The 24903-nt window shown below is 33.3% G+C and overlaps 1 protein-coding gene across 5 annotated transcripts; it reads right to left on the bottom strand.

Moving 5' to 3' along the window:
- Positions 1 to 1332: 1332 nt before the first annotated feature.
- On the bottom strand, positions 1333 to 23819 carry LOC108326028 (uncharacterized). 5 transcript variants are annotated; one of them, XM_017559256.2, is made up of 14 exons: positions 23725 to 23819; positions 22964 to 23335; positions 22018 to 22256; positions 19664 to 19820; positions 16620 to 16697; positions 15003 to 15077; positions 14787 to 14906; positions 14084 to 14248; positions 13388 to 13910; positions 13148 to 13304; positions 12310 to 12419; positions 10631 to 10743; positions 7128 to 7485; positions 1333 to 1749 (listed from the first exon to the last, which is right to left on the bottom strand). In XM_017559256.2, the coding sequence occupies exons 2-14, from the start codon at positions 23297 to 23299 to the stop codon at positions 1448 to 1450; spliced, it is 2733 nt and encodes a 910-aa protein (XP_017414745.1). In that variant the 5' UTR covers positions 23300 to 23335; positions 23725 to 23819; the 3' UTR covers positions 1333 to 1447. The 5 variants fall into 5 exon arrangements, with proteins under 5 accessions (XP_017414745.1, XP_017414746.1, XP_017414744.1 ...); XM_017559257.1 differs by having other exon boundaries at positions 22964 to 23326; positions 23725 to 23799; XM_017559255.2 differs by lacking the exon at positions 23725 to 23819 and having other exon boundaries at positions 22964 to 23665.
- Positions 23820 to 24903: the final 1084 nt, after the last annotated feature.

Raw genomic sequence — 24903 nt, 5'->3', positions numbered from 1 at the left:
AAACACGAGATGGAGTGGTTGGTTTTATTGCCAAACATGTGTTCCTGGGTGACTGCGTTTTTGTTTTGTTTTTTTTTACAAAGGTAATTGAAATTGGAACAAGACATGTTGCGTGGAAGAAGAAACACCTCTCGTTTCTTACTTCAGTGGATGGTGGCTGAAAAAGAAGTGCATGTGCTTTATTATCAGTGCAAGAATTTCAAATATTCTAGTATTCTAAAGTTGTGTGCTAACTAAACCAATGTACAAGTTTAACAAATCATCCATAGCTCTAAGTTAAGTGAAGATTATTTAATTCTATATGAGCGAAAATTTGGACTTCATTATTAGAAACATTGACAGATTAAACCCCAAGAGAAACCGTGCATATTTAATTTGATTGAAGTTGTATTTTATGCTGTAATTTTTTATTGTAATTCAGAATGTGTTCATAATACACCCTTTTTTATATATAAAAGATAACAACTCACTCTTTAATACACTTTTTTAATTAATTAAAATTTATTATATGAAAAGTGAAACTCACAAATTTTTATAATTTCTAATAAATTTCAATTTATAACAGAAGGTATATTTAAAAGATTATATTTCGAAAATATTTGTTCACATTTCTCCTTACTGTGTTAAAATTATTTGATTACAGGAGGAATAACAGCATCCTTTCCTAACCTCCAGGGCTTAGCTTTTTTAATCAAAAGTTAAAAACTAATTAATCGATGAAGGGAAGGATTAGATATAATTCTGATAAAAACCCGGGTTAGTTATTTTCATTTACATATGTTAGTCTTCAAACTCCAAACATTTTGGGTACCATGCTAAGGAGCACAGACTAGGCTTCACTCACTGGTTCCATAGCCAAAATATAAGCTTTTTCTCTGTATCATTTTAAGTTTCAACATAAAATGAATTACTTCTTGACTAATAGATCTTGTGCATCGTGTCCAAATTTATACCATTACTCTCAAAACATAATCATATAATTATTTGAATTTGAAAGGAATAACGTCCAGCATTTGTTCATTTGGTTGGATAGAAAAAGTACAAAGAAAAATTAAACAAATTTGGATAAAATGTTATTTTCTTTCAATTTTGATTAGTTTATTTTGCACGTGTGTGTATATATATATATATAAGTTTTTATCTACTAATTAATGGTCTCAAATAAAGTACAAATTCACAATTCAATTACTTACACACTGAGCCGAGTCCAATTAGTTTTTTTTTTCAGGTAGAAAAACATTATTCTTCTCAAATGAAACATAGGCCTGAATTTTTTTGTGGCCGCTTCCTGTTAGCAAAATTACCGGGAATAACAGAGATATCAAGAACACGTTGGAAAAAAAATATATACTTAGCTATTAGCTATTGAGCTAAGAATTGTTTAATAAATTCTACATTAGTTTAAGATTTTAAGACTTATTCTATAAAAGGTCACAGTTTCAAGTAACTAAAAATTAACATACAGATTTCTCAAGAAAGCAAAGGTATACGGAGATGTAGACTTTCCAAACAAAGAACACCAACGAGGAAGCTTCTTAAGGACTCGTTCGGTTATTGGTGTTAATCTGTCCACATCAGTTCTAAGCTTAAGAATAGGAGTATCAGATTTATGAGTTGAACCTGACCTCCAGTAAAGAGTCAGATCAAACAACTTGGGTGCATTTTTTCCTCCAGAAAACTGAATAATATGCCAACCATCCACACCATTCTTTTTGCCAACTGAAATCAATTCTTCAGAATCCCTTGCATCTGAGGTTGAGTCAGAAAAACAACACTTTAGATAATGAAATATCATAATATCAACATTGGGAAACAAGCATCAAGAACGATCATTTTAATCAACGCATGTATCCATCTCCACAAGGCAAGTTTGTAATAGAATGTGTAAAATATGATCTTTTACTCACGCCACTTTAAGTAAAATGCAAGGCAAGAGTTATCGCGGTTTACTACCTTAACAATTTCATTTCCATACTTTATATACGTTAATTTCATTCATGTCTAGATACTCTACAACCCCAATAATTTTACCTTCTGGTAAACAAACATATTAGGCATGTTAACGAAGACGATGATGATGTTTACTATCAATGTTGGTACAAAACCATTTACCTAAAGCTTAGGCCTTATAAGGATAATTGGTTTGCGCTGATAGATTGATATATAAAAAGTATTAAGAAGACTCAAACAACAATTGGTATCAAGAGCAAAAAGGATCTTACGGGATCTGTGATATAACCCACAAACACTTACAACCACCAAATAGCCACCACACATAAGATGGAATCTCAAACATCCTTTACTACCGTTTCTGTACCTGTATTTGATGGACAAAACTATCAAATGTGGGCTGTCAAAATGGAAGCATATCTAGATGCTAACGATGTATGGGAAGCAGTAGAAGAGGACTACGAAGTGTCTCCCTTGCCAGATAATCCTACGGTTGCTCAAATGAAAAATCACAAAGAAAGGAGGCTTCAAAAATCCAAAGCCAAATCAATTTTGTTCACAGCTATATCTCCAGTCATTTTCAACAGAATAATGACGTTGAAAATGGCATATGAAATCTGGAAGTTTTTGAAGGAAGAGTATGAAGGCAGTGAGAGAATCAAAGGAATGCAAGCTTTGAATCTGTCTTGAGAACTTGAGATGCAGAGGATGAAAGATTCGGAGACAATAAAAGATTATGCGGACAAGCTTCTCGGCATTGCAAACAAAATACATCCTCTTGGCACTAAGATTCTTGATTCTAGAATTGTTCAAAAAATACTTGTAACAATTCTAGAAAGATATGAAGCCACATTGACTTCCTTGGAGAACTCAAAAGATCTTTCTACTATTACCTTGTCAGAACTTTTGACCGCACTTCAGGCTCCAAAATAAAGAAGACTCATGAGAGAAGAAGGTCATATTGAAGGAGCTTGGACAGCTAAATTGCTGGAAAAAAAAGGGCAAGTCAGGAAGTTTCAACCACAAAAATGAAAGCAAATCCTCTCATGTTTTTCCATCATGTCCTTTTTGTAAGAAAAAAATCATCCACATACAAAGTGTTGGTGGAGGCCAGATGTGAAATGCCATAAATGTAGACAATTAGGGCATGTAGAGAAAATCTGCAAGTCAACAAAAACATAAGAGAATGTACAAGCTGCTGTTGAAGAGGGTGAAGAAGAAGAACTTTTTGTTGTTTCTTGCTTTGCTACTTCAAGATCAACAGAAAGTTGGCTAATTGATAGTGGTTGCACGAACCACATGACTTACGATCAAGAATTATTCAAAGATCTTGATGCAACATACAACACAAATGTCAGAATTGGAAACAGAGCAAAAATAGCAGTGAAGGGCAAAGGAATCATCGCGATCAAAAGTTGCACAGGTTTGAAATTAATTACTGATGTTTTATACGTTCCTGAAATTAACCAAAACTAGTTGAGTGTTGTCCAACTTCTAGAGAAAGGCTATAAAGTTCTATTTGAAGATAAAACCTGCATGAATAAAGATTCAGATAATAAAGAATTATTCAGAGTTCAAATGAAAGGCAAGAGCTTTGCCTTGAATTTGATTGATGAAGAGCAGTTTGATGTGTGCAAGGTTGAAGACAATATGCAAGTACAAAAGCTGCCTAAATTGGAAGAGAAATCACTCGTATGCGTAGCTTTGCAATATGAAAAACAAACAAGGTTTTCTTTTCCAAAAGACAAATCTTGGAGAGCAAAAAACAAACTACAGTTAATACATACGGATGTCGTAGGACCTAAAAAACCCCATCTCTGAATGGCAAAAAAGTAGAGCTAGTGGGTGTTAAAGTTGGTGAAAGTCAAAATGAACTAGAAAAATTAGAGGAAGAAGAGCAGCCTAAGACAACTCTTCCCGAAGCAAAAGCTGAAAATGCAGAAAAGCCAAGAGAACAACTACAAATAGAAAGGAAGTTGTGGAAGATTGTAAGGACGTGAAGACTAAGCAAGAAATTGTGACCGAGACTTCCAAAACTGAAGGAACTTTAGATGATACGGTCAAGGACGAAAAAACTTAGTGTATGCTAACTGTGAGTCAAGGAGGAAATTGTTGGAATTTTGTGACTCAAACAGCATTTGGTTGAAGGAGTCAAATAAGTTAGATAAAAATATATTCCTATCCTATTTTTTAGGAGGATTTTATATTGGGTTTTAAAGTATAAGAGGCAAAAGAATGAAAGGGAAATTGATATCTTTTATTGAGCATAAGCAGTAAATATTTAAACTACAAGATTTGTAACCAACTTTGAGAAATATCTAATAAATCTAATTAATTAAATAATGCATAAAATCCTCCTAAAAAATAGGATAGGGATATATTTTTATTTAACTTATTTGACTCCTTCAACCAAATGTTGTTTGAATCACAAAATTACAACAATCTCCTCCTTGACTCAAAGTCAGCATATGCTAAGTTTTTTCGTCCTTGATCGTATCATCTAAAGTTCCTTCACGTTTGGAAGTCCCGATCACAATTTCTTGCTTAGTCTTCACGTCTTTACAATCTTCTGCAATTTTCTCATCTATTTGTAGTTGCTCTTTTGGATTTTCCGCATTTTCAGCTTCTGCTTCGGGAAGAGTTGTCTTAGGATGTTTTTCTTCCTCTAATTTTTCTGGTTTAATTTGACTTTCACGAACTTTAGTACCCACTAGCTCTATTTTCTTGTCATTCAGAGATGGGGTTCTTTTAGGTCCTCTAACATCCTGCAGTTTCTTTGTTGCTTTCCAAGATTTGTCTTTTGGAAAAAGTAACCTTGTTTGTTTTTCATATTGCAAAGTTGCGCATACGGGTGATTTCTCCTCAAATTCAAGTAGCCCTTGTACCTGCATGTTGTCTTCAACTTTGAGCACATCAAACTGCTCTTTATCAATCAAATTCAAGGCAAAGCTCTTGCCTTTCATTTGAACTCTCAATAATTCTTTATTATCTAAATCTTTAATCATGCAGGTTTTATCTTCAAATAGAACTTTATAGCCTTTCTCTAGAAGTTGGCCAACACTCAACAAGTTTTGGTCAATTTCAGGAACGTATAGAACATCAGTAATCAATTTCAAACATGTGCAACCTTTGATCGCGATGGTTCCTTTGCCCTTCACTGCTATTTTTGCTCCGTTTCCAATTCTGACATTTGTGTTGTAGGTTGCATCAAGATCTTTGAATAATTCTTTATTGTAAGTCATGTGTTTCGTGCAACCACTATCAATTAGCCAACTTTTTGTTGATCTTGCAGTAGCAAAGCAAGAAACAACAAAAATTTCTTCTTCATCTTCTTCAACAACAGCTTGTACATTCTCTTGTGTTTTTGATGACTTGCAGATTTTCTCCACATGCCCTAATTGTCCACATTTATGGCATTTCACATCTGGTCTCCACCAACACTTTGTATGTGGATGATTGTTTTTCTTACAAAAAGGACATGATGGAAAAACATAAGAGGATTTACTATCATTTTTGTGGTTGAAACTTACTGACTTACCCTTTTTTTTCATAAATTTAGCTATCAAAGCCCCTTCAATATGACTTTCTTCTCTCATGAGTCTTCTTTGTTCTGGAGCCTGAAGTGCGGTCAAAAGTTCTGCCAAGGTAATAGTAGAAAGATCTTTTGAGTTTTCCAAGGAAGTCAATGTGGCTTCATATCTTTCTGAAATTGTTACAAGTATTTTTTGAACAATTCGAGAATCAGGAATATCAATGCCAAGAAGACGTATTTTGTTTGCAATGCCAAGAAGCTTGTCCGCATAATCTTTGATTGTCTCCGAATCTTTCATCCTCTACATCTCAAGTTCTCGAACCAGATTCAAAGCTTGCATTCCTTTGATTCGCTCACTGCCTTCGTACTCTTCCTTCAAAAACTTCCAGATTTCATATGCCGTTTGCAACGTCATTATTTTGTTGAAAATGATTGGAGATACGGCTGTGAACAAAATTGATTTGGCTTTGGATTTTCGAAACCTCTTTTCCTTGTGACTTTTCATCTGAGCAACCGTAGGATTATTTGGAAAGGGAGGCACTTCATAATCCTCTTCTACTGCTTCCCATACATCGTTAGCATCTAGATATGCTTCCATTTTGACAACCATATTTGATAGTTTTGTCCATCAAATACAGGTACAGAAACGGTAGTAAAGGATGTTTGAGATTCCATCTTATGTGTGGTAGCTATTTTGTGGTTGTAGGTGTTTGTGGGTTATATCATAGATCCCGTAAGATCCTTTATGCTCTGATACCAATTTGTTGGGTTTTAAAGTATAAGAGGCAAAAGAATGAAAGGAAAACTGATATCTTTTATTGAGCATAAGCATTAAATATTTAAACTACAAGATTTGTAACCAACTTTGAGAAATATGTACTAAATCTAATTAATTAAATAATGCATAAAATCCTCCTAAAAAATAGGATAGGGATATATTTTTATTTAACTTATTTGACTCCTTCAACCAAAGGTTGTTTGAGTCACAAAATTCCAACATTTTATGCATTATTTAATTAATTAAATTTAGTAGATATTTCTCAAAGTCGATTACAAATTTTGTATATTTATATACAAAATTTGTAACCGACTTTGAAAAATATCTACTAAACTTAATTAATTAAATAATGCATAAAATCCTCCTAAAAAATAGGATAGGAATATATTTTTATTTAACTTATTTGACTCTTTCAACCAAATGTTGTTTGAGTCACAAAATTCCAACATTGACCAGCATGGTGTCAGCCAATTTTTGAAAACTCATGCTGATACAACATGCATTCAGGAGAATAATGGATCAATTGAAGCTAACAATCCAAGTGTTAGTGCTAGGCCCAAAAGAAATATTATGAGGCCCGCAGATTGGTATGATTATGTGTATTGAGAGAGAGTATTATGATTGTTTTGTGGGGATCTTTCTGGTAGAACTCTTTTGTATTGTTTTTACGTGGTTACCATGATATACGAGTAAACCATTAGTATATGCAATGAATATAAGCATTGCAATGAACTTTTGGGGGATAAGAATACTATTCACTAATTTTTTTTTCCTCCCTGGAGGCCTGGTACCTCGAATACTAGATTTTTAACTCTAACACCTATCACATGCTCAAACTGATGATTATTTAGAAACACAACTCGATACCTTTAAGTTCAAAATCTTCTATTTCTTCTGTGTTGATTGCAAGAACCCAACGGATAGAACCCTTTGTATCAATTGAAACTTCTGTTATTCTTCCATTTCCTTTAGCATCACCAAGGACATGCATTGTAGGAATATCCATCTCAGACCAGCCACTAACGGTGTCATTATAAGCCCAACAACCGTATTTGACCAAGAAAGTCACAAAATCAACTGTTTTGTCTCTACCACATACAAAACTTTCATTAATCTCTTGAACCTCCTTGTTCAAATTTCCAGGAGTAGTAGAAAATAAAGATAAATATGATTTAAGATTTTGTCCTTCTTCGGGTTTTCCTGTGGCATCAACAACATGTACAACCTGAAAATAAAGAGAAATTTTTAGTTGTTATGCTAGCTGTACTTGGTAATTGTCAAAATAAATGGTTATGATAGGGAAGGAGAAAGACAAATAAATAAAATAATAGGATTAATGACATTATATTCATATGGTGTATAATAATGTGTTGCAATATACAGACTTTTACTAAAAGGTCAAATAAAGTAGTATCGCTATTACAAGCCCAATCCCTAGTATGGTAAGAAAATTAAGACTAAAAATGAAAAAATAAATAAATAAGCATTATGAATAGCAAACAACTCATAATATTACATCCTCAATTAGATGACAAGTTGATTCTAAACCAACAGAATATATTTTATAAATATTTTAGGATATTCAATAAGATGAAGTGGATGTATTGACAGTAAACAACATAAGAATATCAGGAATCACCATTCTCCATAGTAAGTACAAAGGCCAACGTTCAATGATAATTATAATTACAGGTAATGATTGCCAGGGCAATGAATAGGTAAAGAATCATCTTTGTTGCCACTTTCAGATCAAATATCTTGCAGACTACAACATTTCTTCAGGATAGAGGTGGCACAATCCAAGAACATTATTGTGATCTGCCAAATAAAATATGTGATGGGCATCCAAGAGAATACATGATTGATGAATGCTAAACCTGGTGATTCTCCTATCCTATGAATCCTAATGCCAATCTTCTGTGAAGATAAGCGAGTCATTTTCACACCCTTAAAGGAACAAAAGACCAGTTGGGAAACCAAACTGTTTGATTGTCATTTGTCCAGGCATCTCCTTTGCATTCAGTGTAGCAAGTCAATTTCTTAGCTCTCCATGTGAAGAACCCAGAGGTGCAGTAGTGCACAACTTGAAGTATATTGAAGGAGGTCTAAGAAAAGATTCTTTATACAAAGACAAAGGCTGTATTTAGACTGCGGGATATGGGTGACCGTTCAATCTTTATTGGTGATAATCTGATTTTGAGGAAAAGCAAGGAATCAAATATAGTTGCTAGACCTAATGCAAAAATGGAGTATCGAGTCAAAACTTAGACCACTTGAGAGCTTATCTGGCTCAATGAGTTGCTCAAAGAGATTTGTGGAGGTTACACAAATGGCACTCATGTGATAATCAAGAACCTTGCATGTTTCCTCAAATATAGAGATAAATTTCCATTTAATTAGAGAGGAAATATTATCCCAAGACATCACCACTAGCTTTGTCAATCCAAAAGACCAAGGTTGGCTGTTTCAACTAAGTCATTATGAAGTCCTTAATATTGTTATATGTGACAAGCTTGGTGATACAGCCCAAATACCTGATAAGATAAGTGACGCACGCCCCTTTCACGTGCTCCCCCTGATCCCTTATCATTTGCACCACTCTTCCAGTTTGGGCCTGACCCATTACTCCAACCCTTAGACCCATACCCTTTTTGACCCACTCGTCCTATTATGTTGGATCCAGTTTTGTGACCCGAATTGTCACCTCCTATTACCTGTGCTTCGTTCTGCCTATGCCACCCTCTGCTTCGTCCCGACACCTCCAGGTCAACAGCACGAGCAACGTTCATCAAACATCCCCTGGTTAGAGGGTTTGCGATATGTAAGCTTCGCACCTTCGCTCGGACCTCCTCCCTGAGCCCATGGGTAAAATATGAAAAATATTGTTCATCGTGGAGCTTAGGAATTTGGGCGATCAGGCATTCAAATCGTCCAATATATTCATCCATGTTCCCTGTTTGGTTCAGCGTCGTCAGTTGATCATATACACTCCCTTCCCCCATTCCTCCGTAATGTTCAAGCAACTCCCTCTTCAAATTATCCCATGACAACACCTCATAATCGTTTAACAACGAATTGAAAAAATGGATTGTCCCTCCTTCCATGCACAAATGAGCCAGATGTACTTTCACCATCTCGCTGGTCTCCTGGACCTTGAAGTAAATCTCCGCTCTCGAAATCCACCCAGCCGGATCCTCGCCCGTGAATGCTGGTAATTCAATCCTTTTTACTGATTGTTGAAACTCTGCCAAAGCATCCCCTTCTAGGGCTGTAAAACTCGCTCCACCCTTGGTATTTTCCTTAGTCTCTGTTTTTTTGTTTCCCACAAAACCTTCACCCTCTTCATATATTCTCTTTTCAAAACTCCTCGTCATCAACTCCATCATTTTTGTTTGATTTTCTACAGCTTCTTTTCTCGTCTCTTCTAGTGCTGAGTAATTTTGAGTTGCTTGCAGACGCAACTCTTCCATGATTGCTTTCATTCGAATAACTTCTTCTTCTACATACCCTACCCTCTCCTCCATTTTTCCTGAAACCACTGGTTCTCCTTGTTTTCTGCTGTCTGCTCGAGTGTTAACCATTCACCCTCTAATGAAGTTATCCGGCAGGTCGGACCAAAATTGTTAGGAAACCACAGAACAAGAAATGAACTAAAAGGAAAAGATAGTATAAGAAAGGATCATAGATCCTGTTTCATTGAAATAAAGGCCAAAAACAGAAGGAATAACCTACTATCCAGAGCTAGGCTCCTTAAGAGACCAAAACGGTACTCTCCATATATTTCATTCAACAACCGAATCCCCTCCCCCACACACACTGTCCTGACAATATAAAGGTAATAACGAAAAGGTAAATCTTCCTAGGATCCTCCAATTCTCTCTCTCTAACTAATTTTGTCCACCTCGGCCCCTTTATTTTGTTTTCTCCTGCTATAAACTTGTCCCCACTTCTTTTGCTCTTTTGTTTCTTTGTCCAATATATTGTGTGGCCCAACAGGTATTTGGGCTGTATCACTTGGTGAATATGGTTTATATGTTCCAACCTGAGGAAGAGAGTTAAAAATATGTAATTATAGTAATATTGTAAATACATCACATCATATTCTAGTGATTATTTCTAGCTATCCTTGTATTTAGTAATATTGTAAATACATCACATCCCAAGTGCTTCATTCATTTATAATTTTTCTCTTGCTGATAAAAAAAATAAAAAACAAACAATATAAACTACACTACTAGTAGACAAACATAATTCAAACCAGGGAAGAGAAGTTCTATGTGTATTCATACTATATGAGGTAGAATAAGTGCTTCTGTTAGCTATTAAGTGACAAAAAAGACTGTAAAATTTATATGCAAATAAAAACTTACATTCACAGCTCTAGCAATGTCTTCTGAAAAAGGAGGAACGACACCCGATAATACAATTGCAAGTGATGAAGCAAATAACATTAGGGTAGCTAGGATGATAGCCTTTTTAGAACCTGGACATCAAATTACCAATACAAGAAAGAACATCATGGAATACTAAGTTTCAAAATGCTTAAAAAACATTCCTTAATATTTTACAAAATGTATCATTTAATTATACTTCAAACTTATAGAGTCAACAATTCCTCAATAAGCAACAATTATGTGTGAAGACCAGACCTTTGAATTATTAACTCAAATACCTAAAAGTTTTGATCCTTGATGTTTGTTTTTGAGGGTATAAACATGATCAAGCCAAATATGTTCAAATTGATAGACATTTCATAAAGGAGAAGGCCAACACCGGCCTAATTTGCATTCCTTTTGTTCCTACTTCACAACAAGTAGTTGACATTCTTACTAAAGGATTGTTTAAGCCCAACTTTGAGTTTCTTGTAAGCAAGTGGGGTATGTTGGACATCTGTGGACTAACTTGACATGGAGTGTTGATATATCAAAATTAATTAGACATTTGGAGAGAGAGAGACCATGATATGATCCATAGGGAATCAATATCATTTTGAGTGTCCTTGGTAATATTTATTACGTTTTTTTAATTAAGTGGCTGAATTGTCACATGGGAAGATCAAAAACCATAAGGGAAGATGGGAACTAATGATGCATATAGTAGGAATTATAGGCAGCACTAGTAGGAATTAATTGCCAATGGACATTAAAAACTACTTGGTAAGAATTAAGTGGAATTTAGTGGGCCTTTTTATGGTTGTCTAGAGTGGCATATAATTTTGTCTATACAAGGATGTATTTTTAATGCAATAGGAGATATATGAATTCTGAAAGAAAATTAAGTTTTCTTTTTGTGACAATATTAAGTTTTGTCTTTGTCAGAAATTTATAGAGTTCTGGGCTATAAGATCCCAAATTTTGATCCAAGATAATATGTGACAATCAACCCTAGAACTTATCCCTTACCTGTTCATCTTTCTTAAATGTTGCGACAATATCCTTTCCCAAATTGAATATTAGAATGGTCCCCTTTCGTTTTCTCATCGGCCAGGAAGGACATTAGAAGATTTGGTCAATATGGATCTTAAGGTAAATAATATGTTTGAAACTTTGATCTTTAATTGAGTTGAATGGCATCATGTGATCTATGTAATTGACGGCACCTAGCGGGGTAAGACTTTGCTGTTGCTATTGCAGATTTGAATGGTACACTAGTACCATTTTGTAAAACCAAATAGTTGAAACATGCTCATTTCATTCACCCCACATGAATATTGTGGTTCATATGTCCCTCTATTTCTTTCTCATTTCGTATGATGGGTCTAGATACTTAAATTGTGAGACTTGTGCTAAAATATGTTCTTAAAACCTCTAACCAAGAGTAATTTTGTGGCTTTAACTAAATTTATATTTCATATAACTCCCACTTAAACAAAAAAAGTCTAAGGAAAAAAGAAAAAATACATGTCAAATTTTTATGAGGTTCAAATACGATGTCAGGTGACAATAAGTTTTTTAAAAATTGGCATCCATTTATTAAAACAAGCAAGTAGCATCCCCAGTATATAGTAAGACTAAAGCATTGCTTGGAAAAGAACATACAGTAAGCAAACCTGAAAGATGGACATATGAAAGAAGGTACACCAAGGTCAAAGATAGAAGAGAAGCAATAAAAGCAGCAATCACAAAACCTCCCAGCCATTCAGGAGTACCACCAGGATTCCTGTATGGTAAAGAAAAGTAAATTAGATGTTAACTGTAAAAGTGAAAATTGACCTGTGAAAAAGATTAATGGTGTTAATAGGAGTAGTGCGTCTAAAGACAATGCCATTTGCAACAATAGACAAGTGAGGATGTATGCAACTGACTGAAGGAGGCAATCTGATATCAAATCAGTGATTAAGTGTATTTTAGAAGGAAGTAATTGGGCCACAGCTAAATGGGCCCATTAACACTTCCAATCATGACTCCTATCCTAACACATCAATGATACCAATAAATAATCAAACAATTCTTATTGGACTTCCTTTTCATGAAAGATTTCTTATTTCCTTTTTACAATTCAATTTTCTTCATCAACAAAATTTATTTTATACCAACAAATGCTAGTAAATTTGCATAAGAATAGCCTCCAACATAATTAAAAGATGACTAAAAATAGAAATTCCATTTTAAAGTTCAATTTCAGCACTGGTATAGCCCACTAAAAGGTAAAACGTTTTCAGATCTTTCTTGATCTGTTTATCTCCTTCCATGATTTGCCTTTAATGTTTCTATTCTTATCCCCTGCAGCAGACCATTGTAGAATACAAACATGTAAAACAAAAACAGGCAGTAACACCCACAGCACACCAAAAAATGAAAATAAGCATCATTACCAAAGCACTAAGCAATAGACTTAGCTCATTACAGGTCAGTCCACATATACTGATTAGGGGGAAAATGATTTACCTATCAAATCGAACCATACCCCCTATGAGTGTGGCCGCAAGCCGAATAAATATGCCTGCAGAGAATAAAATTGGTGTGGCTAACCCCAGAATTAGTGTTATCAGTTTGAGTGGCTTTGGTAACCTTTCTGAGGTTAATGTTGCTTCAAAAAAACCATCTGGATAATTCAACCAAAATTTAGTAGCATGAAAAAAAAAAATGTTGTTCTAACAGAGGAAAATATAAGGTAGTGATAGTTACATGCAAATGCCGGAGAAACTAACCAAACAAGAGCCAAGTAAGAAGAGCCAATTTTAAAATAGTTTCCCAAAATGAGAAGTATAAGCCATTGAAAGGATCCAGCTTTAAAGAGCCATCTTTCAGCCTCCAGCTTGACAACAGCAGCTTTAATAATGAGGGGCAATTGCCTTCTCTTTGAGTGTGCATTCAGAAGATATTTTTGAAGTAGAAGAAAACCCAAATGTTGACCAATCAATGCTCCAAGAAAAGCTGGTGCACCAAATAATCCAACCACCAATAATGGGCTTGAAACATATGGTACTGGTGATGAAGATATGAAAGGAAGGAGAAATGCACCAAGGAAGGAGAAACTTAAGGCAAACACCCACATAAGGAGAACACTCAAAAACGACAAAGCCAATGAAACTACAGCTGGTATACCACCCATAATTAAGGATGTAGTCCATATTAGAAGTGACTGCATTATCACTGAATTATGGAGCATATTAGCAAACTTTTGACGGTATACAACCATATACATTCCCTGGAAAAATACGACATTTACAACATATCAGAGGCTAATGGTATGACAGTAGCATACTACGCTACTACCACTGTTATATTGAAAATAGTACATGATTGTACACACTATAGCATAGAATTGGAATATGATTCGCAAATCAGAATGACCAAATTTTCTTTCCAGTAATAACTTACCAAAATGTCAAAATATATGGCACTGTTCTTTCTTATATCCTCCTCTGCTTCAGTTGAATTGCCTTCTGGAATATGAGAAGATGCCCCAATATGAAGCAAGAAAGCAAGCATATTTTCCCCCAGATGTTGAAGAGATCCAGTCTTCAAAAGCTCTAGTTTATCATTCTGCACAAGGAAAAACATAACATTATTATTGTCATTGGATACGAAAACAGTTTAATAAACTCCTTATTTCTCTCACGATATCCATTCACTTCAACCACTCATGATGTCATTCAATATTGTATCAGAGTCAACACATTGTAGGCTATAAAACCATTATTTATTTTCAGAATTTAGGATTTGATCTAACTCATCCTTACAGAACAAGCAGTAAGATGAGAGTCACTTCCTACATATACACTATTTTGTCCTTATCATTAATTGAAGTGGGACTTAAGATTTTACCATATTAGCTACAGATACGGCAAATACACAAGTGAGGAACAAGCATCATCTCATAAGTCGCAAATCGGTTTTATATGATTAAATTAAACACACTCAAATTCTAAGAAATTACTATTGCTCTAAACGCTATCTTGAAGAGTTGTTATGTTAAGTCTCATTCTTTCCACAAAACACAATGAATTTTCATGGTTAGAAATAAAATGTAGAACAAAAAGCAGTCCAAGTATTTCATAAAAAAGTAAGGACAGAAGGAAACCTTGGTATGATATACAGCAGTGTTATCTAAAAATGCAAAATCAAGCCCAGAAAGGCCAGCAACTTCTTTGTACACTTGGAAATCAGTTGCAGATTTTATAGCCCCAGAAGCAAACAAATCCTGTAGGACAAATATCGGTAGATTTGAGTGATTATTCAAAAAATAACAATATAAAATAGGTAAAGGTCAAACGTTCAATTAAAGAAACCAACAAACCTGTGCAATAACTTGACCAGATGGGTATTTTGCTACTAAAGCAAAGTTCTCAGCAGCCCAAGGATGAGGTCCAGCCTACTAAATGCAAAGCCATTAAAAAGAGACATGAACTTGTTAGAAGAATTAATAAACTGCAGAAAGAAAAGATTCAGATACTAAATAACTGGATAATATTTCTATCTTAAAAGTTTCTAGACAAGATTGAATAATAGTTTTTAAGGTTCAATATTAAACATAATACACGAGAAACCACCAAAAAAAGGGATGACTTGTCAATGGAAGAATGGAAATTATTTTTCACTTGATTGTGTTATTAAAATCACGTGAAAATGAGCAATTGCTAATAACTCAAGTCTATGGACGTACAGAAAAGGCAAACAAGACCATTAAAAGTTCCAGTTAAAATGAACTCATCAAAGAATGAAGAATCTTGGAAATTTGGGACAAGACAGCACAGGAAAGTATAAGTTTTTGTAAAACAACTCTATTTCCAATAAAACAAGCACGGTATGAATAATTTTGCAATTCATTTTTAATATATTTGTTTTAATAGAAAAAACATTAATTTTCAGAACAGTAAACATGCGGCAATGACAAGTAGAAATAATTATTTTGATTAAATAAGGCATCTAAATAGAAGTAACAAGGACCTGGGACTAAGCTGCGCAACTTCTGCTACTGTCAAAAGTTATTTTAAACCTTAAATGGTTGAAGAAATTTATTTGATATCAAGCACTTACAGGGTGTCAATAAACAATGCTCCAAAAAGTTACGTAGATATGTTAATGCACAGATTGATTTTATTCCTAACTCACCCCCCTCACATGAGAGCCCTTTGGTCTTGAAGCACGGCCATACTCATGCCAACTCAACATTGTTTTGAAATTCAAATTTATTTAGAGGGAGGACAACGAAGATTGAATTTAGGACCATTCGGTCTACAAAGGCAAAAGATTACAATTACTAGGACCAGGTACAAGCAAAAGAGACTGAGATAAACAATGTTCATACCAACGAAGGTAGAAGATTGCTTTTATTCCTAAGACAGGGAAGATTTTATATTCATTATGGTCCAACTGAGACAGCTATGACAGCATTAACATGTGATCTCTATTCCATCTATTTCAATAACCAAAGACGCAGAAAAAATTTGCCAACAAACAAAACTAAGGGCATGTTTGATTTGAGAAAATGTTATATGTTTCATTTTCTGTAATTCACTTCTATTGACAAGATTATGACCCTATTTTCATTTTGTTACGCATTAATAGAAAAACAGAGAGTAGATGTCCACCAAGAAAAAGTATTTCTTAAAAGTTACTTACAAATAGAAAAGATACAACTATTTATAGAAGATAGTTATCCTCAACAGGAAACATAAACAAAAGTAACTCCAGTAAAAAACATACAGGCCGTAACAAGTAACAGTCTATCTTCAAAACGAAATAACTGTCTGTTAAATAACTATATTCGTACCACGAGAATTCAGTACTCTAATACCAAAAGAAAACAAGATAAAAACAATGTAGCAATTTGGTAATTTAAAGTGGAAACATAGAAACATTTTCACAAAGAACACACTACAATTTCATAAAAAATTAAGTTATCAATAAACACCTGGAAAATGCTAGACTTCCCTCCAATGCCCATGGCCTCCAAATCAATAGCCATTCGAACAGTTTTGCTCCAAGGATGCTGCATCAAAAATTTCATTTATTAGTGATAATGATTCTATACAACAAGTGTATCTTAGATACCAATAAAAATACATTCCAACATTTTGTAACAGCTTGAGAGAACTTCTAATGCTAACAGATTCTGAAGAAAAAGAGGAAACAACGCATTTCAGGCCTCACTAGGCAGAAAGTACAAGATTTTTCAAGCATCTATGCTTTCATGCAGTAAGGTCAAAACCCACAACGGATAACAAAGTACAGCAGAAACTACAGCCAAATAATGGAGAAAACAATATTACAAGGGATTTTGAGGATGAGGGGCCCTACTTAACAAAGAGGGAAAACAAGAACAACAAAGAAAATAGAGAACATCAATGAAGCACGGTGTGTGATTACTCTGCGAATATTTTAGATAAACCTTCACGAACAGACCATGTGCTTTACACCAAATACAATTCTACAGCCAAAATACAAGAGGCATACTCCGATGCAATGCACCAAATAAAAGCACAGGTACAGCATATAATTGCTAACTTAAAACCTTAAACAATATTAAAGTGTCATTCCAATTAAAATATGTGCTTAAAAATTGAGTAAATTACACTCTCCTCTTTAGACTAAAATATGAAGTGTAAACTCTCATCATCTGACAAGTTCTTTACTCTGTTTTAAATTTCACAATAAAATTGTTAGCTTCTGCTAAAAAACTACTATCAAATTATTACCATCGCCTAACAAACACCACCTTCCCTCTTTTGTTGTAATCTTCCCTTGACAAATATATTAAACTTTATTCTCTTTTTAAATTTTCATTAAAATTAATTTTATGACTAAATATATAGTTACATTTACTACTACAAAATGTAAATATTACTTTTCTGTTTTCATATTTTAAAATATATAGTTTTCTCTTTTAATTGATTAGAACACACCACTCTTTTTTACAATTTCTATATTTTCTACAAACAGTCTATTAATCTTCACTAAAGATTATTTATAACTAAATATTTTCTATTAAAAATATATGATACTAAGCTACTTGTTTCATATAATACATTTTCAGTAATATTTTTTTTTCTTCATTAAGCGTCATTTCTAGCCATTTATAGACTACAAACAACAAATTTGGTTAAATTAAAGGTTTTGTCACTCTCAAAGCAGTTTTACTTTGCCTGCAATCCATTACAAAGAGAAGCTATAGGGCATGAAATGACTAAAGGCTAGCTTGGCAAATTATAAATATTTTAGCATATTTTAAAGAATATTCTTTTTATGGTGTTAATTTAAATGCAGTAAACTATATATTTCAACATAAGAGAGGATGATAACGTTAATATTCACATTTATTCGGAAAAATAAGTGTAATTACTTTAACAATATTAACTTAAAAGGAGACTAAACTACATATTTCAACATATGAAAGGAGAACAATCTAATATTCACATCTCTTAGGAGAAGAAACCTGATTTACTCTGGAAAAATTATAATAGTTCCATAAGCAAATAACAGAAACCTTAAAAAAGTTGAATTAGTGTTTTTCTCAAAAGCTAAGAATAATTGTTGGGGGGGGGGGCAGGGAATACTCTACAAAAATGCTGCATAATAGAATCATTTTTTTTTAAGCTTAAATATATAGGTCCTAATTCTTTTTAATTGATAGTTTGTGCTCTCTTCGTGTATGAGCAAATGCATAATAACAATACCTTAGCAATCCAGTCACAATAAACCCACCAGAAACTGATATTCCTAATAGAAGTTTAAAAAATGTCATCATAGAGAAACGCAATGAAGTTCTAGATTTGGTATTTTCTTAGCATACTCCTAAGTTTGATATTGTTGGTAAGAAAATTGTCACACTTCTAATATAAAGAATTTGAAAGTCAAAGTATGCATTATGATAATCACTGGTCAGATAAGTTGATAGGTTTAGGTCTGGGAAACGAAGAAGGTGTTAAACGGTACTTGGGTTTTGCCTACTATGATAGACTTTGATTTTTTTCATAATAGGACTATTCTTCCTATGTTCAAATTTGTATAGGTTTTCTTGGCAGTTTTTTTTATTTGTTTTTTCTTCCCATATTCAGAATTGTACAGGCTTTTTGGAAAGTTGTTCATCTGTTTTACACGAGTTTGGTCCCCATACTTTTTGTTTATTCGTTTTTTCTTTTATTTAATAAATTTTCACATGATAACAAATGATTGATGTTCTTTGGAATATCAACATAACTGAGATGTCAAAGTACATAGTGATACCTAACATAAGTTTTATGAAAAAAAAAAAAGTCTGCAGTATGATAATAACAAATGAACCATGTGATTAGATAAACATAGACATGGCAAACCGTTTTGTAGTCTACTATACTTTTTGTTTATTTTAATTTGCATTAATGATAAATAAAAATGATAATTAAAGTTTTGTATTAAAATGCTTTCAAAACTTTTGAAGCTTGCATAATAGAGATGCTTGCTTCATTTGAAAATAAATTTTAGGAATTATTTTAAAAGAATAATGATGATATTAGAATATACTAAATGCCAATGTTTTTCACTAAAATTTGGGAAAAAATATCTTTAAATAATGCAAGAAAAAATCTTGAAATTACCTAATATGTTTTCCAAAAATTAAGAATGAAAATGCAATGTAAATCCTAATATGACAAAAAATAAAATAGTATATTTTCAATTCACTTTAAGCATATCTTTCAAATAAGCAAGGGGAAAATTATAATCATTAATAACATCACATGTTCCAGGCCAAATAGATGAGGCAGATCAAAATTGAAGGGCTCAATTGAAAATTGAAATATAGTCCATTATCATTTTTCCAATAGATATAACCAATAAATCTTTATAATTTAGATTTCTTCTAATCCCAATATCAGTCCTATAATCTGCAAATTTAAAAACCATATTTTCAAAACAGACGAGAAACAAGAGAACTACTAAATATAAGGATGCATTAACAAATGGCAAACAATTCCATACCTGAGTTACGAAGCTATGAGCACCATTAAGACCCTCCTCCTCACCTGTATTAAATAAGAATATAACAGCTCTCTTAAATCCATGAGCCCATTGAGAAATCCCACGAGCAAGTTCCAGCATAACACCTACACATGAACTGCAGTCTCCGGCCCCTGCCCTGTTAAATCAGTGCTATATTTTTAGCAGAAAATAATGAAGTGCACTTAACTGATTCAAAATTTTCAAATATTCAAATGAAAAGCAGAAAAATTTAGAGCTGTCACTTTGCATGCTTGCTAGGAAATGCAGAAGCATAGCACCAAGCAATAGCATAAAGAGAATCTAATGGAAAATTCTAAAAAATTGATGTTTACTAAAAATGTTTGAATGCAAATATTCTCAATATATGAAGAATTCTTATCGATGTCCCCTTTACAATTTCCAACTAGTAGAAAAACGCCACTTCTCAAATGTCCTTCTAAGACCATTATGCTCCTATTTTCATAATGTTATTACTCAATGAGTTTAATTTTGATCCACAATCACTGTTATAAACTTCTTTGCAGTTCCACATCCAACCACGTGTTGCCAAATCTACTAAAATTTTGGCCTCTAATGCAGCACCACATGCTTGGAAATATGCGAGTTTAATTTTGACAAACTGATAATAAACAGACTCTTATTAAACAGTATTCAACTACATATGATGTACAAAAGATGTGAAAAGTCACTTAAGTTTAACTAGCATAAAACAATATAATCAGCATATCAAAGCAAGAACTGAAAAACATTACTCTATAACCAGATTCATTTAATTTTTAAGCCAAAGATGTGATCACTTTTTTGTATTAGATCCCTAGCTTGTATTCAAAAGCCAATTTGGACCTTAACTAATTTGAGACCAATTAAGAGGGGCCATGTATAGGGAAAAAGCTCTTCTACTTCAGATAATAGGAATCTGAGATACTGGCTAAGGGGAACCAAGCTCCCTGCCTCATATCCACAAACACTACGATGCAATGTAATGACCAGAACAACAATAATAAATGAATGCAATGACAATAATAAACAGCAACAATAATATGCCAAAACATTCATTTTATAACATATAAGAATGGTCCAATGTCCAACCATATCATATCATCAGCCATGCTTAAATGTAACCATATTACAATTTCAATTTATAAGTCCATGATCGTCTACAAAAAGTATGCCATTTTGTTGTTCCAAGGAGAAAAAAGTTTTCACAAAAATAGTATTTTACCATTGACCTATAGATGTAAATTATAATCACATCAAACTAAAAGGAGCTGCATCTTGCGCCATCTTAATGCAGCGTGTCAAGTCCCACCAGATCATTATTTCCTTTAATGCATAGAAAAAGTATACAGTTATGCATCAGCTATATCCGCCCCAGGCTGCCAGCTGAGTTGTTGTTAGCTCTCTATATAAGAACTTGACAATAACATCACAAATTGGCATCAGAGATTCTTTTACTGATAAGTCTAGTCTGGTTCCCAACATGTACGAGAAAAAGCATTCAATAACCATTTCTTCTTGTTGAGATCTTACATCAACTAAACATATGGTCAATTTATAATATATAAGCTGATACAAATCTTTATAAACAAGTTGATTTTATGAAGTTAAGTTAAGCACTTCTAAGATAGTAGAATTTATCCTAAAACAGTTTGTTGGGTCTATATTGTCACTCACTATTAGGTCCTCCACTATTCTCAACCTCAATGTTCAGTTCTTAGCATGAAAGGATATGTTGGAAATCTCACATCCATTAGATATAAGTAGATGTGAATCTCATCTTATAAGTTGGTTTTGAGATTTATTTAGCTTAAAGTCTACCTTCTAAGCCAATTAAACCCAAAATTTTAAATGTGCTGCACCACCTCTAGTAGTGATGCAAGTTACTTATTGCTGACTAATTAAGCAATGAAAAGAGCATTATCAACAGGAATATTTTAAAATTCATGACAGTTGTGAGGATCTGATTAATAATTAGAAGAAGATAGTGTTTTTCTCCAGCCAATACCGGGGTTCCTGTATAATTATTGTCCTGCTCTTACTGAACAAAGAACTTAGTGTTCTTTTATTTAGAACTAATGCGAGGTTATTTTAAAAAAGCCAGGTGTGCCCCACAATGAAATTACCCTCTCCAGCAGCACACTAAGCAGAGTCTTATACTAGTGGTCCTTCATAGACCATAGATTTACAAAATTACACACACACACAAACCCCCTCGTACAACACATTTATGATACCATATCAGGCCACAATGACAAGTGCGTAGTAATAAAAAAGACAAAAACAATGATTGATTAAAACAGAAGTGTGAAAACAAATAGATTAAGAGAACATACGTTGAAAAAACAGTATCAATATGAGAAGAGACCAGAATAGATTGCTCTCTTGCTTCAGATACATATTTCGGCAAGATTCTTACTACGACATGGTTCAGATCTGAATAAACAAGTGTTCTCCCAGAAAGCAAGCCACTACCGAGATTATTTGCACCAGACTTTGCATGAAAAATATCCACTTCAACATCTACCTCCCAGAGAGCTGTTTTCTTAATATTTTGACATGCTGTCAAAACGTACTGCAGTAGGAAGCTTATCAAAGTAAACATATAATAAACAGAACAGGCTAATAAATTACCACAATCAGTTGTATAGGTTGTTTGTACTCCTTTTGTTCATTATAAATATAGTGAATATTAATATCAAACCACACATGTAATAACCTATCATGAACTTAAAATTACATAAAGAATGTTTACATCCAGAACATAAGCATGTTTGAGACAATGTAATTATAGCGCAAAGGACTCAGCAAGGAACAGGGAGGAGGATGCATACCCAATGGGTGGTGGATATTATAATACCCAGCCCATGGATATTTGTTTATTTACAGAATTTGGATGAGATAAAAAAAAAAAAAAAAAAGTCATCATTTCCATAATGTTTTTTTGTCAGAGAATAAGCACATAACAACATTAGATGATGCTAATATAACATTGAAATCCCATATACTCCCGGGTCTCAGATTCTCGCTACCCTATTGGATACCTGCTAACATAAATGGGGACGGATAGAGGGAAAGTACTTCTCACACCCTCCCCACCCTACTGGCTTCCCTACACAATTAATTGATTGCCATATTTCCTTTTATTTATTTCCTATGGAAGAAAAATCGTGTAATCCACAACATCTTACTCTTGATACTTGTGATACAAAGAAACAAGGATAACAAAGAAGTGAGAACAACAACAATGAAGGAAAAGATTAACAAAGTTAAAGAGTTGACCTGCACAGCAAGATGCAGAGCTTCAGAACCAACTGGATGAGGCCCCACCTCAGTTAAGGCCTTGACATGCTTGAATGCTTCGATCTCCGAAAATCCCCTCTTGCCAGCTTCATCTGCTGTAAGAGGCACTGGCATGCTCTGAAACTGATAATGGTAAATGGATGAACAGCAATAAATGATAATCAGCAACAAGGCCAGCCACACAAATGAAGACCTCCTTGGATTTCCAATATGAACAGCGGTTCTGCTTTCAGCGCCCTCACCGGACTCTTCACTTTCTTCTCCACCGATTGACCCTTTAGATGCAGCTGAAGCAGTTTCACGCCTTTGCCTCATCTTGAACAAACTCTATGGTTCAATTACCTGCTCAAGCTTGTTTGTGAAAAGGCAAATGCCAAATCATCAATACAAAGTTACAGTACAACAGCTCCCCGCAAAAAAGAACAAATTTAAGATGGCAACAACTAACTAAAAGGAGACTTAGTTGGGTTTCTCAAATTAAAGCCTAATTGCACAAGACCCAAAGTGCAATTTTAAAGCAAATAAGATTATCCGATTGGTCAAACACAAAATAGCTGCAGACAAATTTCACAACCCAGAGGAAAAAATATAAACTTGATCCCGTGTATATGTTTATTTATAATTCCAAAATGTACTCATTATCAGGCAACGATTTAGGCAGATAAAGTAAGGAGAAAAAACATGATATCTATCGTAACATTTATATTGACAAGAAAAGTAAAGATGAAGTGAGCAAGAACCTGTGTAGGTGGATGTAACAAGAAAATTGAAAAAACATTCGGCGGAGAAATCAATAATCTGTGTTTGGTACAAATGAGACGGAAGTAAAGAAAAGAAAATAAAAATAACGGTTTTTCGTTATAAAAAGTAAAATAATAATTATTATTAATAATTTTATTTATTTTTCTAATAGTATATTTTAATCTTTTATTACTATCTATACTGGATACTGCACTGAATATGAAAAGGATATTTTTTGTATAGATAAATTCTATTCGTATTTTATCTTTGTAATATAATTATTAACTGATTTTTTATACATAATTGTTATCTTAATTCAATTAATTTACATATATATTATTAACTTATAATATAATATAAATATTTAAAAAATGGAGACACAAATACACTTTACACTGATTATTCTAAAGTGAGAAAAATATTTCTAATGGAACACAAAAAATATTTAAACTGACCCAGAGAGAGACAAAGTAACACCAAGATGAAACCAACAATTCTACAAGTGTGTGTCACGGCTGACTTTCTCATAGTTGAACTGAAATATCTTCTGAACATAGAAAAAATGTTACCTAGGGACAAAAATAAATTAAAAGAAAAAGAATGAGGAAAATATTAGAAGTGGAGAAAAACAATAGAGAAAAGAAAAAGATAAAATAATAGAAGAACAATAAAATTAGAAGAAAAATAAACTAATACATTACACATGAGATTGAGTAATGGTAAAGGTTGTTGTAGTATATATAATAGGTGGAGGGACACTGAAAAAAAAGTTTAAATATTGCTAGCCTGTGTAATTTTTTTTTTAGTTTTAAATTATGAGAAGATCCATTGTTAATCGTATCAGCAAATCTAAATAATTTATTTTAAATTTTATAACTTAAATAATTGCTTTAAAATATTAATTTACACCATGACCACCGTTTTCATAGTATAAAAAAATCTCATTCAGTTAACACCTGTAAATAGCGCATGAGCCAACCCATTAAAGATATCATACGTCCACAATTTAATGGACTAGTCCGTATAATAAAGATAAGTAATAGAATATTTCTTTTTGCACCCATGTTTTTCTTCTGCATCACCAGGAATAACAAAATCTCTACTTTGCCATTCTGCTTTATGATAAAATGATTTTTGCATTTTTTTAATTCATAAGTCATTTTTTATGGGAAAAAAAT

This window comes from Vigna angularis, chromosome 3 (genome assembly GCF_016808095.1).
Source record: "Vigna angularis cultivar LongXiaoDou No.4 chromosome 3, ASM1680809v1, whole genome shotgun sequence".
Lineage (NCBI taxonomy): Eukaryota > Viridiplantae > Streptophyta > Magnoliopsida > Fabales > Fabaceae > Vigna > Vigna angularis.
The sequence above is the reverse complement of the archived record's forward strand: the minus strand, read 5'-3'. Positions and strand labels throughout refer to the sequence as shown.